Source organism: Lissotriton helveticus, chromosome 3_1 (genome assembly GCF_964261635.1).
Source record: "Lissotriton helveticus chromosome 3_1, aLisHel1.1, whole genome shotgun sequence".
NCBI lineage: Eukaryota > Metazoa > Chordata > Amphibia > Caudata > Salamandridae > Lissotriton > Lissotriton helveticus.
The window spans coordinates 949,664,696-949,683,752 of record NC_136061.1 but is presented as its reverse complement, the minus strand read 5'-3'; the positions used below and the strand labels follow the sequence as shown (position 1 = coordinate 949,683,752).

Below are 19,057 nucleotides of genomic sequence, written 5' to 3'. Positions count from 1 at the left end.
CCTAATGCTGATCTTCCCAGAACCACTGGGCACCCACACCCAAGCATTGCCACTCATTCTGCGGCCCGCCCTACCTTCCCTTACCCATAAATACCTGCAGGAGCCGCAGGATGGTACAGTCTCACCTTCTAGCGCCTGGCAGACACCACTTGAGGCACTATCTCTCCTCAGAATGCAGAATTTGGGCGCTGAGATCCGAGCACACCCAGATCGCTTCTTCCCGCAACCTGAAAGCTATGTACCAAAGGTAAGCTGTGCTTTGCATGCTGGAAGAAATAATAAGGTAATGCTAATAATTTATATCACACACAGAGCAAAACTATTGCTGTGCCATAGCTCTTTGTTGTGTACAGCACACTGCCCAAAACTATCCATAGCAGGTGCTTCAACGGTAGGTAATATTGTTACTCATTGCAATTTTGTCCATTTTTGACCTTGGAAGGATGAAAGTCTGTCATATTTCCCCTTCCATGAGATGCTTATTGTGGTTGGCTGCAAAGGTGTAATATGATTTAAATTAGCAACACTGAGCTGCACTCGAGTTTTGAATGGTCTGCGTCGTATTCAGAAGTAATTTTGTGAACCCGACATGAAGAGTTTGTGATAGTTTGACTGACTTTTACAATGGGCCATATAAGACCTGTTGGGGTGAGACAAGCCATTGTCTAGAAGAACATGTGGAGGTGGAAGTAAGAGGTTAAAGTTTTAAGTGAAGACTCGCTTTCTATGCCATGCTTTTCACTGCTTCCTCGGCTGAAGGTTGGTGTCAAGATCAGTGGGGTAGAACCTATTACCCCAAAGTCCTTCTCTTTATTCTAAGCCCATGATCTGCATTTTGTCATTGCACAATTTTAGGAGTTTGCAACCCATACTGGAATCATGCAGAAATCTGTGACTTGTAGATTGCAAACAAATAAGTTAAGTTATACCCAGGCCGTAGGGCCATCTCACAACAACATTTGAATATAATTCAAACATCAAGAGCTGTTTACTTGAGTACAATAGGGCTCAGTCTGCTACCGGCAGGTCCCAGGTGACATTCAAAATGGGGGGTATTTATTTCAAGAGATTGTCTGTAAAATGGCAAATAACAGAGGAGTCAGCTGCATAAGAGTGGCAATCTTTGATGGGCTATGTTCCTAGTAAAATGCGGGTCACAAGCTGCAATCACGACTACAAAAAAAGGTGTTTATAGAACATTGGCTGGAAAAAGTCACAGATTGGCATCAGTCCATCCCATTTCCTCTTTAATGAATTTCGGTCACTGCCCCAATCATTAAATGGTTTTCTTGCTACTGCTCTTAGCTATCCTTTTCTGTTGCCTCTCGATCCCTCATTACACTTGAATTGGTGTTTGTGCACTGATTTCCATAGATTAGTCCTCATTCTATGGCTTTTTCTGAGCATTCTATGGCTTTTAACGAGCACTCATTTCAAAGGTTTTTTCTCAGGGACATCAAAATGATTTATGGGGCTCTGGGTAACAAATATTTTGAGCACCACCCTAGCTGGTGCAACTTTTATTTTAGTACCCATTTTGCTAAAATTCAAACCAGGTGATGCCAAATAATATGGCATTATATATGAAACTTAAAACAATATGGGGCACACAAACAACGGAAAGTTGAAACTGCCTGTTTTCTGCCTGACAAATAGTAGTAAAATAAATCTTGAACAAGCATTGATAAATCCATTTCTGTTTGCACTCGGATCTCCAGTTTTTAACGTGCACCAATAACATTTTACGTGGAAAATATTAGTATTTAATTATGCAGGTAGGCTAACTCGGTGGCTATTTAGTGAACTAATAATCAAGTAAATCCTATGCAAATAGCACTTAAAATGATAGCTTAATTATCGGCTAAATGTCACGAGGAGTGCATCCGCCTTCACTACTGGTGTCCTTAATGCAGCAAAGCAAATCAGAGTACTGCTGGGAAGATTTTCATCATTCCATCGAATGAAATGCAATATTTCCCCCTTATTTTTCATCCCTATCTTGTCCCTCTTCTGCTCTTTCAATCTGTGCCCTTCATTGTCTGTCATTTACCTCCAACTCGTCTCAATCATAGAAAAGGGAGGGCACGAGAGATAGGGAAGAGAACAATTTAACAAAAGAGGCGAAGTAGAGAGAAAGGAAGTAGAATTAGAGATGCGGTAGAAAGATAGATGCATAGGGATATTATAGAAAAGAAAAAGGGGGAGGGGAAGCTAGAGAAAAGAGGAACAATAAAGATTTATGCAGAGATAGAAAAGTAAAAACATATGTAAAGTTTCACAGTGTTTAGAGAGAGCTATAATTAAGGAGGAGGAAATGAAGAGAAAGTGGGTGGAGTGGGTACACCAATGGGTTTAGGAACAGAGTGAGTTAGGTAGAAAAATAAATTAGTTAAAGACTGTTAAAGAAAGAGAGAGGTAGAGTAGACAGGTAGAGTCACAAGGTGGTGAGGAAGAGGTAACAAAGGGGGTGAGTTAGAAGAGATGAGAACAAGTAATGAGAGGGGGGTGACAACATGGCAAAATTACATTTCCCCAGCTCTCACCTGCCGTCTTCAGTGTGGCACCGTCACGGAGCGGCAATCCGTGGATTTGCCAGTACCCCCCCTTCAAGGAGACCCGCCGCGGGGCGGCAAACGCAGCTACCGCCCTGGGCTGTCTCAGGTCTAGCTACGCCACTGACTAATAGATACTGTCTGTGCCCCAACATCAGCTGGGCAGCCTCATGTGATACTCAGTTTCATGTTGTGCTCAGGTGCAGAGTGAGCAGAACATTGCCACTCTCTTTAAATTATTATGAAACGCACTGTCTTACCTAAGGACCTCTTACATGGAAAACAACATTTTAATTACTAACACAATTACTATAGTTGAATAGTTACAAGGTTAATATAGTTACAGCTACACAGTAAGATGCATAGCCAACACATTGTTGCATCAGCAGCATAGTTACATTCTGCCCAGAGACACATTGAGTATAACCACATCATATGGTTACACAGAACAGTAATCAGATGATGTGTTTAGTATAAATACTCAGTGACTATGGTTACAAAATATGTATAGTTACATAGTTGGACATACACTACAATATAATTGTTACTATTGTTGCCTAGTGAAGTTAAGCAGTTATTATAAATACAGAATATAGGTAAAAAAAATGGATATAATAAGTGTATTTATCCAGGTTCATAGTTACAGAGTCACCTCATTTGCATAGTAAATCTAGTTATATGGATTGTAACAGGAGCATAGCTACCAGCAGTGCAGCAGGTGCAGGGGTGCCGGGCACAGGTAGGTGAGGGGATTTTCAAGCATCAATAATGGCTCTGTTTATTATTTTACTTCCGGTAGAGAGATCCATTGTCAACTAGGTGTACTTCATATAAATATAAGTTACGAAGCTACAATAGCCAAAAGAAGACACAAAACCAGGTCTACTAAATTCAACTGTTTTCCCATTTTTGGAATTTTTACAAGAACGTGTAGGAACCGAGGCGGGAGTATATAAATGTAAACTCTAAACATCTTGTTCCAAAAAAAGCAGATAAATACATTAATTATTGACCAAATAGCCCGATAATACGAATTTTGCATCACTGAGTAGTGATAGTTCTAACATAAGGTAAGGATCAATGTCAAGCCTCTGTGAGAACTCATGCATCCTGCCCGAGGCTGGAGAAACCATTGGTGACACTAAATTTTGCCCTTGCCTTTTCTTCAGAAATTAGCGCTGATGATCTTTTATTTGCCTACTAAAATTGGCGAGGGGAATAAACACCACAGAATTATACTTACAATTTACTCAGGTGAAAGGACCACAGACTCCGAATTCCAGTTTATGGATTTTATTATAATGCCAAAAACAATTGTATATATACGCATCTGAGAATCAATGAATATAGGTATATAAAAATCAATACAGATCCGGATCTGTGCATATAATTCATTCGGCACAGAAGACATAAGGTGATACATTTGAGAATCAATATACAACACAGGATGGAGGCTGAGTCAAGTTCCTTATTCATTAGGAAGAAAAGCATCAATTCTCTTTCTCTACACTACTCTTATCAGGGATCTGAGCTGAGTACCCTAGCTTCTTCCCAAAAGGTGTTAGCACGTGTAGACTTCCTTAGAAGTACTCACGTTAAAATGGGTCAAGATAGCTTAAGGCTATGGAGATCGTTCTTAAGATGCTGCTTCTCCTCCGAAAATCTAGAAGTCTGATTCTCTGTCCCTGCCAATCATATTAAAAACACACTTCAGCCCCCTCCAAAGGTATCACATGAAGAATTATTTCACTTGCAAAGTGTTTCAGTAACTTTCCATGTGTTCTTTAATTAAATCTTCTTGTTTTCCAGTGGCCTTGAGGTTCAGATAGGCCAAGCACAGATATATCCACCCTTACCGTTCTCAGAATTTTCAAAGACATTCCGGGTATCACCTTAAACTTAAATAACGAGGTGGAATTCCGATTGCTGCAGTGGGTGAGACCCTACTGTTCTGGCACACATAAAGATACATTCAATTATTTCTTTAGCAACAGAGGAAATGAAACTGTCAACAACCTGCAGTTCTGGGCCTAGACTGCAGGCAACTTTAACACACACAATTACAATTATATGAATATAATATCATCCTGCACACTTGTGCATATGGAAATGATGGTCTCTTCTAATACATGAAAATTCTATTTAAAAGTGCACATTACATTTCTTAATTAACGTGTAGAAAAAATGCATTTAATAAACATAATACATTGTAATAGTGAAACATATGCAGGGGCGTTTAAACCATGGGTATGATGCACCCATACACATACAGTGCTGTAAGCCCTCTATCACCATCTTCATAGGGAGCCTCTTCCACAGTGCAATGGTCTGTATTGTTTAAAAAGCTATTATAACTATGGATGAATCGCAGGTTCTAGTGTAATTACGTTTGTGCTGCATCCCGTACAATACAGGAACCAATGGTATTAAGTACTCCTTTGTCGGGAACAATATTTGTAAATTTGTTGAAAAATGTGTTGCAAAAATGTGAAATGGAGAAAACAAATGAAGTATGTGTTTTAACTGGTAAAGCAAGAAAACACAACTAAGACTATTTATTTGAACTTTTCCAGGAGCGGGCCATCTCCAACTCAAGCATCCACTCCCACAAGAGTGAAGAGCATGCACAACTGTACCGCAAGTACAGGTTTGCTTCCTCGCCAGAGATCCCTGAAATGGTCTACAATTACCTCAAGGAAAAGGTGAGCTAAGGACGAGTTCTAAAGGGCAGATGGGGGAAATCAAGAGGGGACCGAGGCAAAATAGAGGGAAATCTTCATATTTGCCTGGGGAGCAAACCAATGCAATTTCGTTTTTCAGCCATTAACATGATTGGAGTGCAGCACTGGACTCTCAAACTGCAAACCATAGCACCTTTCCCTCCCAAAAGACTCTACAGGTGCTACAGCTGTATACTGTGACAACAAATGGAAGCTTGCAATCTCATCCAATGAGCCCTCTTGGTGCCTCTGCTTCACAGTGCAATGTAATTGTTGGGCCCCTGTGGGGATCCAGACTGTCAAAATGGCACAGGTCATTGACCTATGATCTGCAACACATGACCAAAGCTTTAATGTACTTGCAGCAAAGGGAGATAGGAGAAGAGAGAAGTTAGTGTTTGTCGATTACTCCTTGTCGCCAGGGATGCAATGCTTCAGTTATAGGTTTTCATTTAACAGCAAAATGGATTCTGATAGGTGTAGGTTGATTGCAATTGAAGTAATGCCCGCTTATGCCTGCTTTGCGCACCCCAGGGGCACTTTGGTATTACATAAGGGGCAGCAGATGCTTGTGCGGCCCCTTCTGTAATACCGATCTTCAGAGGCCGTTCCCTCATTTGCATGGGGGTGTGCCCCATGTAAATGAGGGAATCCCTTTGCCTCTGTGCCCGCGCCATATTACATATGTGCGTGCAGAGGCAAAGAAGCTCTCAGGAGGTGCACTGACAGTACGCCATCTACAAGGATGCGCACACTCAGGCGGGCTACCGCCTGAACTGTGAAAACACGAAGCAGCTTCAAAGCAGCTGCTCTGTTTTTCACAGGAATGCACTGTCCCCAGGGTAGCGCAAGTTTGCGTCTGCCCTGAGGGCAGTGCATTCATCATAATATAGCGCATTTTCTTTCATTGCACTGGGTGCACTGTATGTATAAAGTTGCCCCAGATATTTTCTCCTTGTCGAAAAAGTGTTACTTTGCATGCATAGGGCGTTGACACCAGGGAAATCTCACTCCAGGCCTGTGCATACCTTTTATAAAATATTTTTTTTCTGCCTGTTAATGAAAGTAGTTAAATTAAGTTGGCATTTGGTGCCAGTGAGTCGCCAACAGCAATATGTGAGAGAGATCATAACTATTGAGAATGTTTGCAATTCACTGTAGAAAATGCCATGAAATACCAAATGTTCTGCCTCTGCTGATCATTTTCACATATACATTACACAACTCAAGAAAAGGCGTGCATTGTTTTAAGTTACCCAACAGTATGCCTAAATACATTTAGAGTTTCCTGATTACTCCATGCCATTCGCTCAACACATTTACAGACTTACCGATCATGTACTGAATCACTGCATTACTAATTTGACAAAGGCATTGTCTCTGAATTTTTTTGCTCTTGTGTCCCTCAATAAATGTTACTCATGAATAAACTCCATTGGAGTGCTGAATGTATAATTACATTGTATTATTTACAAAATAATAAAATAATGTTAATGTAATAATTTAATTCATATTATCCATAAACATTAATTTTCAACAATAATTTAAAAATGTACTTGCCCTCACTAACATTTTTTTAAAATATTTAGTAAACTTGGTTAAAAGTTATGTATTCAATTTAAAACTGTTTTGCATTTAACTTTTTAACCTTATAAGTTTAATTTAATCATTTCAATTCAAAATTAGGTTTATTATTACATTAAAAAATAATATGTTAATTATGTATTTTTAAAATATTGATCAAATTTTCTGTTAATTATGTATTTTTAAAATATAACATTCGTTTATAGGGGGTGTTATTTTAATTTCTTGCCTCCCTTGATTTCTATGGGAGTGTTGTTGCAGTACCAGTGATTGACCATAAGTGGTTCTATTTCAAGGCAGGGCATTAGTAACTGTAAAAGTTTATTTTTTGAGAACGGCAGTTATATTACTCTTTTGCGAATGAGGGTTCCGCATTAGCATGTCCAAATCCCATCCTTAAACTTCCCCAACCCCAAACTCCTCCTTAAACTTCCCTAACCCCTTCCATTTAGTATTACTTCTTCCACATTTTCGCACCCTTACCACTAGTGTCCCCTATCCTTTATTACCAATTCACATACCTATGCGTAAGCGATCTCAAGTAGTGTGGTATAAATCTTCACAAAGAAAAGAGATCATAGGCGGAAGCACAGGTCTCAGGCCAGAGCAGTACTAATGTATATCTACTTGACAAACTACAAAATATAGTTTGTGAATGTGCCCTATTTTAGGTAGTATTTTGTGTGTGTATAACTGTCACAGTAGCCTAATGAAGGTTAAAGGCCAAGAAAAGGGGAAAGAAACCTGATGGAGTGTTCTTTTTTCCCATATATAGAGACAGCCCCCCTTTGCTCTCGTAGCTGATGTTGGCTGTGGATCAGGACAGAGCACAAGAGGCCTGGCACCATACTTTCAGGAAGTGGTTGGAGTTGATTTAAGCAAAGCTCAGATCTCGGAAGCAAAACAAAACACCCTGGACTCCAACATTTCTTACTGGTAAGTCCAATCTTATAATGCAATCCTAAAAGCGCTATAAATGAGACAGTAAGGGGCTTATTTAGAGTTGGGCAGGTGCAGACCGTCACCCAGGAAGCTGCAGATCTCCTGCCTTTTATTATGTTTCAAGTGCATTGTTGTCCATGGCATTCTAAGTACCACAGACAGGACATTCACCACTTTTTGGAGTATACCCTGCTCTGCAAAACACTAAATAAAACTACAAGTTCTCTCACCGTACTACATGTGCAATTTATATGTACAGATTAAGACTAGGAAGTTGTAACGTCTAACTCACCATCCCTGGAGATCATGCAAAGTGCAAATCTTTTTGTCTTGTTACATTACAAATAATGATTGTTTGGAATGCTTTTGTGTTCACATTCAGAGCTTCTCACCTCTTCTTATAGCATCTCCACAGCAGACCAGCTGCCATTTGAAGATGAGTCTGTGGATCTGGTCACCTCCACTACAGCAGTCCACTGGTTCAACTTCGAAAAGTTCATGAAGGAGGCGGATCGCGTACTCAAACCCAATGGCTGCCTAGCTTTGCACACCCTGTCAGGGTACATTCCGCTGCACTATAAGGACCGATCAGAGCGTATATCCGCCGTCTTTAAGGAGGTGAGGACTGGAACAAAACTAATTCTGGATCTATAGTTTACAAACATGCTGGTCAGGATCTGAGGTGAAAGATTCTGAGCAACTATTTCCATCTTATAATGATTCAGAACAAGTTACCGTAACCATACCACACCCTAAAGTTCACAACAATGCATTAATGCTGTGTTATTGGGTTGAAATGCTAATCTGGAGGACCATCTTCTCAAGCTGAGGAATGGACAACTGTTCACCCCGGAAGGCACAAAATAAACTGCAATTTACCTTGGCATATCCATCCTTACACATAGTACACTACAAAGGTCTCTGGCAGGCTTGAACACATTTATTTTAAATCCATAAAGGTACATGGTTGAAAAACGTTTTTTCTTGAAAAACTTTAAAGATAGAGTTGTACATTGCAGCTCAAAGATTTTAGTATGAAGACAATAGTTAAAACCATATCCATAAAGATCAAATAATAATAAAAGCGTACCGTCCTTAGCATCCACTTCCTAATTTTCGAATACATTCTTCCTCATAAACCAACATTTTCAAGAAAGCAAATGATTTCCTTCTTTTAGCTGCCTGCAAGCTATAACCTGCAACTGTTCTGCAGACAACTTCATTTTCAAGTCTACATATAAAATTCATTGCATCCTTATAGAAAATACATTTCTCTATTAAAAAGAGGGGTCATAAAAATATCCATCTGATATCATCATAAAACCTACAAAAGACCATAAAAAGGACTGTAGACTGAGCTGCTTTCCCATCACATGGGCACCTAGGGATATGTTTTTCTTCATATTTCCTCTTTTTGACATGTCACTAGTTGGTGTAGGGTACCCATCCGCAATCTAATCAGATTCAGTCTTTCTGTACTTTTGTTACCTTTATTAGGTAAACCTGGTTGGATTGGTCCGGTCATATATCTCAACACACTCATTTTCTCCCTTCCCTGCTTTCTCTGGCATAGCCTTATGTCTCTAAAAATAACATTTTCAATTCCTTCTTTATTTACTGTAATATGCTAACAGGGTTCTTAACTAATACATTTTCATCAAAGTCTCTGAGCAACTTGCCCTTGTATTCTAACCAGGGAATGTTATCAGAATACTTAAGGGCTAAACAGTCCTCAATAATGTCCCTTGTGAACTTTGTTCCCTTCTCACCCCACGTGTTATACAAAGAGATTACTGTCCTAATATGTATTATGTATACAAGGGAGGCTACATTAGTTTCTCTGTGTGTACTGTAAACAGACATGGACCTAGGGACTGTGAACAGTCTGCAAAGAAATGAGTTTTCACAAGATTGTAATGAAAAGACATTTGCCATGCCCCACACTGTTGCCCCATAAGACACAGCCGAGATACACGTACTATTGTACAGTTTTATCATATCATGTATGGGTTTATTTCCTATCTTCTTAGAAATCTGAATATATAGCCTCCACTGATCTATTAAACTTAAGTTTTGCCATTTCTATATGGAGGCCCCAATTGCCATTATAAGTAATAAGTACACCCAAATATGTAAATCTTTGGACCTCAACCAACTTAAAGTCCCTCCCAGACCATCACAAACGGTTTAGTCAGGTTTAGTTTTGAATCCCTCTGCTCCATGTATGCAACAAAAGCATTGATGAGCTGTTGTAGACCGTTTGCCGTTCTAGATATTAATACTGCATCATCCACATATACAAGCATACTGGTTGGGCGGGAACCAATTCTTGAAACAGCAGCGTTCACCTGTTGTAATATTTTGTCCATCCTATTGATGTACAATGAAGAAAGAAAGGGTGCAAGGACACAGTCTTGCCTGATGCCCCTAGAAATCTCAAAACTTGTGATTCACTCTCCTTCAATCCCATATCTTTCTTGTGCAGTCAGAGATGAATACAATTGCGACAAATGAGATACTATATCAGCAGGGGCACCCATTTCAATCATTGTTCCCCATAGTTTAGGATGTCTGACCCAATGGAAGGCACAACTTAAATCTGCGAAGCAGAGATGGATGTGTTCCCTCTTGGCTAGTGTATATTTACCAATAAGAAGGTTTAGGTTAATACACTGTTCCACTGCCCCTATATCCCTCCTAAATCCATATTTGGAGTCTGTTAAACACGATCCACTGCTCATGCCTCCAGCTTCTCTAACTCAATTCTCTCCATTATCTTAACGTGCGAGTCAAGGACCCTACTCAAATACAACTACATCCAAACAAAGTCACCAGTCCAATGAAAATCTCAGCGCCTTATGCAAATGACACCTAGTAGGTAAACAATACAAGTGTACAATGAAAGGGTAATAGCAAATGATGATATAGCATAACATCATGCCCCTCATGCTGACAGCAACTCAAGATATATGAAGACCTGAAATAATGCAGACTTGAAAATTAAGTGACAGTTTTTTAAACTGTTTTCCATGTGAATCTGCGTTGGAAGGAAGTCTCAGTCCAGTTTTCTTGGATTCGAATTTATAAATATCTGTTCCTACAAATGAATCTAACTGATAGACTAAACCAGGCACTACAACAGATCAGATAATGTAGTACTCATACTCTATCATGACTCAAAGTATGACCCAAGCTTCAGATGGATAGCTCATAGATAATCCTACTTTTAACAGTTAAACTCTTTTTTATGTCAAAAAAGGAACTATTGTTACCCACCAAAATATTCATCTACTCCAAAATGCATGTCAATAGAAACTTCAAATTGGACCACCGTGCCAATGTCAGGTGACCGGCTTTACAAAACTGTTTAAGAGGCTTACACCTGTCCTGGTACCTTTATTTTTATTTATGAAATGTAGTTTCAAATTTAAATGTATTGAATGCATGCTATCTGCTCCCACAGGTTGTGCACTGAACTGTCTTATAATAGTAAATGTGACAGCATGTAGCCTTAGACATGTAGACCTAGAAGTCAAGAATATGCTGCAGCACAATGACTGCCTTGTTTTTTTCTCTACAGGCCATGGAGTTCCTCTTTCAGTATGCCCATGAATGCTTTATCCATATCCGAAACAAATACCAGCTGATATTTGAAGCCGTACCATATACAGACAAAAAGAGGTTAGAGAATGTACTTTGCTTGTCCATGTTTGTGTGTCTGAGTGTTCCTAGGTCTATGCACGTCTGTTTATTTGTTTCTCCAGGGGCAGCCCCTGTCCCTTCCAGTTCATTCTAGGCAAAGCTACTTGTGAGCATGCATGTCACAAATTCTCGGAACAGTAACATCCATAAAATAGCTGAACAGTGTAAAAACGTAGCTATATAAGCTATCTTTGAATGGCGCTCAAAAATAGGTACCATCTTCCATAGTATGGAGGCTATTTTGAAATGGTACTCAATCAAAGTAGTCATTTTATAACTCTGCACCTGTCCTGTTTCTTTGTTTTAACTAAGAATAAAGAGTGCCCCTTTGTTTAATTCACATAACACATGTATGTATATTATTTCTTTAATTGTTTAATCATATAATATGAATTGCCCTTTCCAACCCCTGCTTTATATCACTGAAATGTTGTGCATCCCCTTTCTCTTCAGTGTCACACCAAATGATTGTTGTTACACTGCTTTCCTTGACTCAACTAATAACCTTATACAACTTATTTTTTTTGCAGAGTTGATGACATTTCTGAGACTTTTCCTATGACAGTGACAGAATTGATGGGTTTCCTTGAGTCTCTCTACATGTACCAGACCTACAAGGCTCTCAACCCAGAGGGAGCAAAAGAATTCTTGCCAAAAACACAAAAAAAGTAAGAAATTGAGAATTCAAAAACTGTTTTTAGTCACACAGTAACAATAATTCAAGAATTTTAAAATAACAATAATAAAGTAAATTACTTTTGATTTCACCATATATTTTCTACCCGAATAAATCAGAAGTTATCCTTTAAAAAGTTAGAAGGAATAGAAATAAAACAGCTTTTGGTGCCACTTAACTTGCAGCAACACATGTTTTCTGTTTTTGTTTGTAGTCAATTTTCTGGTGGATGCATGGCTTTTAATATATGAATTAATTGGTGGCGTAGTTAGCCTAGTAAAGGCAAACTATAAACTTAATTGCCCATAAGTCTGTTGAGGCTGGTTAAAAAGCGATATTTTGAAACACTCCACATTTAAAAAGAATTAAGAATCTAGATTTCAGCTATACTGTACGCAGTGCTGAATTTGTGAAAACATACATGCTGGGGCCCCTGTCAGGAGTTCACTGCAGCTTGGCACCTTGTACCACCCATTGCCCCAGCCAGTGCTGTCAGTGACAATTCACATTATTCCAGGCCCTCAAAGCTATACGAATTGCTCTGGTGGCATGTATTAGTCATTTTAAGAGTATATTATATAAATAAACAGCTATTGTTTTGCTTATATTTAGACATACAGCAGCAGCACGATGTGGCAGACTGTCATAAGTGCCGGTGTTGACAATTTAGTGCAGGACCGAGCACGGAAAACCACCTGCTCAATTTACACACTAACTGTATGACACCTTTTTTAATTATGGCATTGCTACAAAACTCCCCTACAAGGATGAATAGAAAACTAGACTTAATATTGTTATCTCAAAATAAAAGACCATATTGATTATATGTAGTTGGTAATTGGTAATGTGGTTTTCTTTAAAAGTACCTCTCATACTACATTGAAATTATGGTTTCCTTTTATAAAGCCTTCCGAATGCTGTTCTGAGGACTGAGATTAGCTGCCTCATATGACACTCATTTTGGACAATTAAGGTTGAAGGTTAAATATAAAGTTGATTTCAGACATCTGCTCGAAGACGTAGTAGTCATAATGGCCCGCTTGGATGCAAATGCACCACTCCTCATCAAGCCTCCAAAGCCCACTGACTCTTCCCATTGTCTATTAGTGCACTTAAGTGGTAGACATGATGACACTATACAAACCAGCCCAAATAAAAGGATAACAAATAGGTTCACAAATATACATAAAGGGACATATGCTGGCTGTTGTATTCTAGCAGTGACTTCAAGTCGAACAATCCAGCATGATACAGCCACGTATCACTACTTTTGTGAAACTCTCAATTATTTTTTCGCTCCAATATTTGTATTAGGGCTCCCGGTTCTATGGATTTATTTTTTTACTTTTCCACCTATATTTATCCAAATTTATATTTTGTTACTTGTAACTGTTTTTATTTATATTTATTTTGTGTTTATGAAAAAAATTAGGCTGCACCTGGTACATTTCTAATTTTATTTAACTGATGAGGGCACAGAAGCACTTCAAAGCTTGAAGCGTTTTACTGTTAAAAGAGGACATGTACAATGCATGACTTCTATGCAATATTCTCATAATTTTTTTCACAAAGCAGTATAAATGCTTGCACATCTGAGGCTGTTTAAAGCTGCATTAGAAAACCTATTATACTCCTTTCTCAGTTGGCAGAGGCTTTGGCCTAAAAGACTGTCCAACTTAGGCTATAGGCTAGAACGCACTTATTATGTCCACCACATTTGTGACAGAGTATCCCATCCACCAAACTCTACATACGACCCTTATTTTTTTCCACATTTAACAAATACAAAGAGCCAGTGGTTTTCTGTCTGTCTTTAGCTGTAAAAACTGGGAGACTTGATTATGATGTATGTTCACTTGTCCTACTATCAATGCCAGAGTTCTCCAGGGCTTCTCAGTCTAGGTATGAGCTCTACTAACATGAATTCTTGGAGTAGGGTTAATTGTTTTGTGTTCAGTTTTCTTAAGAAGAACTCTCAGTGCAGGGCCCCTTATTCTGTTTGAACTTTCCCTCCAGAAGAACTTTGTCTGTCTGATCTGGTGCCCGATCTCAATGCCATGGACCCAAAAGACACATCTTGATGCTCATTTGTGTCCTTTTCTTATCACAGGATTCTGGAGACCTTGGGCGTGACTTCCATGGACACGAAGGTGGACTTTGTGGCCGAATACTACTGTGTGCTGGCCCGGAAACCTGCATGAGCACCGGCATCACCTCCCTTTGCCTGGACTGTGACAACCCATCTCTGCTCTGCAACCCGGAAGTGGATCCTCTCTGGGCCCCCACTAAGGCCTCGATTAGCTGCTGCTCTCTAGACGCCTGTAAATAAAAGCGTAAACAGGACTAAATGTATTTATGTTTGTTAGAGACTGTAGCAGAAGATGCGATGTCACAGAGTCCATAATTCTGTTCGCTCTTGTTTAGGTTGGTAGCGCCAAGAACACTAATCTCTTGAGGAAGCCAAATAAAACTACCAGCTCTGAAACTTAAACTGTTGCTTTTCCCTTAAAATATACCTGTACATAAGGCCCCGAGTCAAGATAAATCATGATCTACAGAAGGCATCTACATGCTAGCCTGTTGCGAACTTCCTATGATTTAATGGGCTGCAATGGTGGAGAAAAACTGGTCTGGAAGTGGGCATTCTGGAGTTCAAATCCTGCATCCTCATGGCACACCACTATCCTTGTGTGAGTTGCTTTAGCTGTCTGTGCCCTAGATAAGCAAACAGTAATCACTGAGGGATTAGTAGCCAGCAGGCTGATATGGACGCTATTCACATTTTAGCACCTTCTCCCATTTGTTTCTTGAAACACCTGCAGCACAATGACTCTCGGAAAAGCAACTGAAGAGTTCAATTTTATAGCTCATTCCACTTCCAATCACTCTTGTGGCTCGGAATATTGCTTTGTCACTTAATGTCTTATATTTTTGTACAGTTGTGTATTTAATAAAATACTTGTGGACTTATTGTATGATAAAACCTCTTGTCTGTTCTTACTGTACCTGTGGCGGAAAAATGAAACAAGAGCCCTCTAAGCAGGGGCGTGTGTGTCAACAGTGCAGCAAATGCGGTAGCACTAGGGCTAGGTGTGTGAGGGGGGCCTCTAACTCCCTGTTATGACTCTATTTTGCTACTGGAGTGTTCCTGGGGGAACCATTTGTTGTCTGGAGGTGTATGTTGCAGCATCTCTATGTGATTGTCACCATATTTGTGCCATCAGATTTCACGCGAAACATACAGAGTGTGGCCTAGGTGTGTGAGGGGGGCCTCTAACTCCCTGTTATGACTCTATTTTGCTACTGGAGTGTTCCTGGGGGAACTATTTGTTGTCTGGAGGTGTATGTTGCAGCATCTCTATGTGATTGTCACCATATTTGTGCCATCAGATTTCACGCGAAACATACAGAGTGTGGCCTAGGTGTGTGAGGGGGGCCTCTAACTCCCTGTTATGACTCTATTTTGCTACTGAAGTGTTCCTGGGGAAGGTATTTCTCTGGTAGTGGTTCTTTACCTGACTGTAGGGTAAATAGTGAATTTTCTCTGGTATTTACATGGCCAGTGACTAAATAGTAGAAATTATTTACTATTTGGTCAGTAGACTTGAAAATAGAAAATAAACTTCACTATTCACCGAGCCTCTTTCGAAATAATAAAGATTGTGTACAATTTGGCTGATAATTGTGCAAATAGCAGAAACATTTAAATATTTACCCTTTTGTTAAACCAGCCAGTGACTAAATAATAGAGATTAAGGGCCATATGTATCAAGCCTTTTGTGATTCGCAAAGGCCGAAATTCGCAGAATTTCGGCCTTTGCGAATCGCAAACGGCCTTTTTGCATGTTTTGGGATGTATGAAACATTCCCAAAATAAGGAATTGCAAACTTGTGCGATTCCTTATTTTTCCATAGCATTTAGGGAATCGCAATTTTGCGATTCCTTAAATGCTATGTATGTAGCATTTTTGGCTTGCGAATTGTGGTTAAGAATTCGCAAATTATCACCAAATTGTAGTTGATGGTAACTTGCGAATTCTTCCGAAAATGCACAATTTGGCATTTTTAAAGGTGGCATGTGATGCACACACATGCCCATAGGGCATGTATGTGCGCCATATGCACGCACATGTTCTTTTCAGGGGTGCAGCAGGGTGTCTTTGAGACACCACTGCACCCTTGCAATAATTCTCAAATTGTGATTAGCAAATTGTGGATTCGCAATTTGAGAATTATTTTGCATTCATTCCTATGGGCCTCCTGGCCCATAGGAATGCACTGGAAAATATTCCTTAATTGCGGATTCGCAAAATGCGAATTCGCAAATAAGGAAGCTTAAGGAATCGCAAATAAAATGCGATTTTTTTCATACATACCATTTTGCAATTCCTAAATAGCGATTCCTTAAAATTAGCTATTTAGGAAATGCAAACTAGTTTGGTGATACATATGGCCCTATGTACTGTTTGTCCAGCAGCTGTGCAAACAACTAGGAAACTTCACTATTTTCTTGGCCACTGGCTAAACAGCAGGGATTTTCTACTATTTGGCCAGCAGTCAAGCAAACAAACAATCTTCACTCATTGCCTAGCTGCTGGCAAAACAACAAGTAGGCCAGAAGTCATGCAAATAGTAAATAATCTTAATTATATAGGTGGCGGCTTGCTAAATAGCAGAAATTATATCTTATTTGACCAGTACCCTGGCAAGAACCAAAGAAGTTTCAATATTTACCCGGCAGCTGGCACAATAGCAAAAATGATGTACTGTATTGCCATTGGTCTTGCAAATAACTTGAAAGAAACTTAATTATTCACCAGGTGGTTGAATAAATAGTAGACAGTAGGCACTACTTGGCCAGTAGTCAGGCAAACAGCAAAGCTACTTCACTATTTACCCTGCTGCTATCTAAACAGCATATTTCATTTTATTATGCCTTCTGCAGATTTCAACAGGCCCTTACACCAAGTAAAACTGCAAACAAGGACTGAACCATCTCTTTATGAATATGAGTGTCCCGATGTATTATTTCCTGCACAAAAAGTGGTTGCAAATTCTGCACATACTTTTTGCGAATGGATTAGTATTTTGCAAAGCGACCAATGTACTGTTCGGTTGGTTCACAAAATACTGAATCACAGGGGGGTGTAGAACAATCTGGCTAATTAATAGTCATTAGGCAAGTGTCAATTTGCAACCCTTTATGATTGGCTGTAAGCACCTGGATGGTGGCTTGCAAGGGACAGCACACCACCATCTCTATGACTGCATTAAACAAGCATTGGTAATGCATCGGTTTCACCTATGTAGTGAATAAAGAGCTGTTTTCATCAATCATTATCTGGAAGAAGGAAAGAGCTCCCTGACAGAAAACATGGGAGTGGGGAGGATGTGGCGCAGTGGGCGTAGCTGCTGACTTGAGAGCTGGGAATTCTGGTTTGAGTATTGGGCCCGCCGCGCAACATCCTGTGATTCTATGCAAATCACCTAATCTCTCCGGGTGATAAATTGTTATATAAATATGCTACAAGAGTAAAAGGCAAAGCGTTAAGAAAATATAGTTCCACCACAGCGGATCCGCTCCTTCCTCTCCGGCAGAACGCAGCAGGTCAGACTCCCCCCTTCCTCTCGGACCCTACACCAACCACCTGCGGAGTCCCCCAGGGGTCCTCCCTCAGCCCTACGCTCGTCAACGTCTACATGGCTCCGCTCGCCCCCATTGTCAGATCCTACAGACTCAACATTGTGTCATATGCAGATGACACCCAACACATCCTCTCCCTATCCAACAAACCCAACACCGCCAGACGCAACTTTCGAGAAGGTACGGAAGCCGTCGCCAAATGGATGAAAAACAGCTGCCTACAACTAAACACCAACGAAACGGAAGTACTCATCATGTGCCCAAACCCGATGCCCGGAACAACGCCTGGTGGCCTCCCACCCTCGGAAGCCCACCCACCCACACGGACCGTGCACGCAACCTGGGAATCATCCTGGACTCAGAGCTCAAAATGGACCGCCAGATCAACTACGTCTCGTCCTCCTGCTTCCACACCCTCCCCCTCCTACATAAGACCTTCAAATGGACCCCCCTCAAACACAGATAGACAGTCACTCACGCCCTGGTCACCAGCAGACTCAACTTCGGCAATGCACTCTATGCCAGAATAAACAATAACCTCACCTGCAAGCTACAGAACATCCAAAACGCTGCCGCAAGACTGGTCCTCAACCTGCCAAAACAGTGCCACATCTCCCAGCACCTGCACACACTCCACTGGTTCCTCATCGAAGCTAGAGTCACCTTCAAGATGCTCACCCACGCTCACAAGGCCCTCCATGACACCGGACCAGCATACCTGAACGGCCAACTCAAATTCCATGTACCCCAAAGGAGCCTACGATCAGCCCAGCTCTCCTACGCCATGGTCCCCTGCACCAGAAAGACCAGATCGGGAGGCCGCTCCTTCTCCTTCCAAAGCTTGGAATGACCCTCCGCTCCACCTCAAACAACATAGCTCCCCATCTTCGCAAGAAACCTCAAACCCTGGCTCTTTGACAGACCCCCTCCTTGATAGACTGGAACCTGCAAACCCCACCACGCCTTGAGAACCCTTACGGGTGAGTAGTCACGCTTAACAAACAATTGATTGATTGATGATAACAGTATTTTGGCTGTGGGAAACTGATAAGAGAAGCAGACGAGGAGCAAGCATTGTTAAATGCAAGAAAATATGCTATAGCCAATAGAAATGGAGAAAAGGTAAGTGGCACTCACAGGGACCAATGAGAAGCCAGCAAAGAGAGGAGGCACGATGTGAATCCCTTTTAAGTTTATATTAAAAACAATAGATTTCTCAAGCACAGCATGGGCATTG

At 40.4% G+C, this 19,057-nt stretch overlaps 1 protein-coding gene across 1 annotated transcript; it reads left to right on the top strand.

Annotated features, from left to right (window-relative positions):
* The first annotated feature begins 128 nt into the window (after positions 1-128).
* LOC144823121 (putative methyltransferase DDB_G0268948) lies at positions 129-15,147 on the top strand. Its single transcript, XM_078681314.1, has 7 exons — positions 129-247; positions 5,126-5,254; positions 7,632-7,792; positions 8,203-8,416; positions 11,379-11,479; positions 12,031-12,168; positions 14,287-15,147. The coding sequence occupies exons 1-7, from the start codon at positions 173-175 to the stop codon at positions 14,375-14,377; spliced, it is 909 nt and encodes a 302-aa protein (XP_078537440.1). The 5' UTR covers positions 129-172; the 3' UTR covers positions 14,378-15,147.
* The last annotated feature ends 3,910 nt before the right edge of the window (positions 15,148-19,057 follow it).

Bases quoted from the DNA above. Each gene is read 5' to 3' on its own strand.
- LOC144823121 (XM_078681314.1), top strand. From the start codon at position 173: ATGCAGAATTTGGGCGCTGAGATCCGAGCACACCCAGATCGCTTCTTC. The intron at 248-5,125 runs GTAAGCTGTGCT...GAACTTTTCCAG, and splicing joins CTGAAAGCTATGTACCAAAG to GAGCGGGCCATCTCCAACTC. The intron at 7,793-8,202 runs GTAAGTCCAATC...CTCTTCTTATAG, and splicing joins GACTCCAACATTTCTTACTG to CATCTCCACAGCAGACCAGC.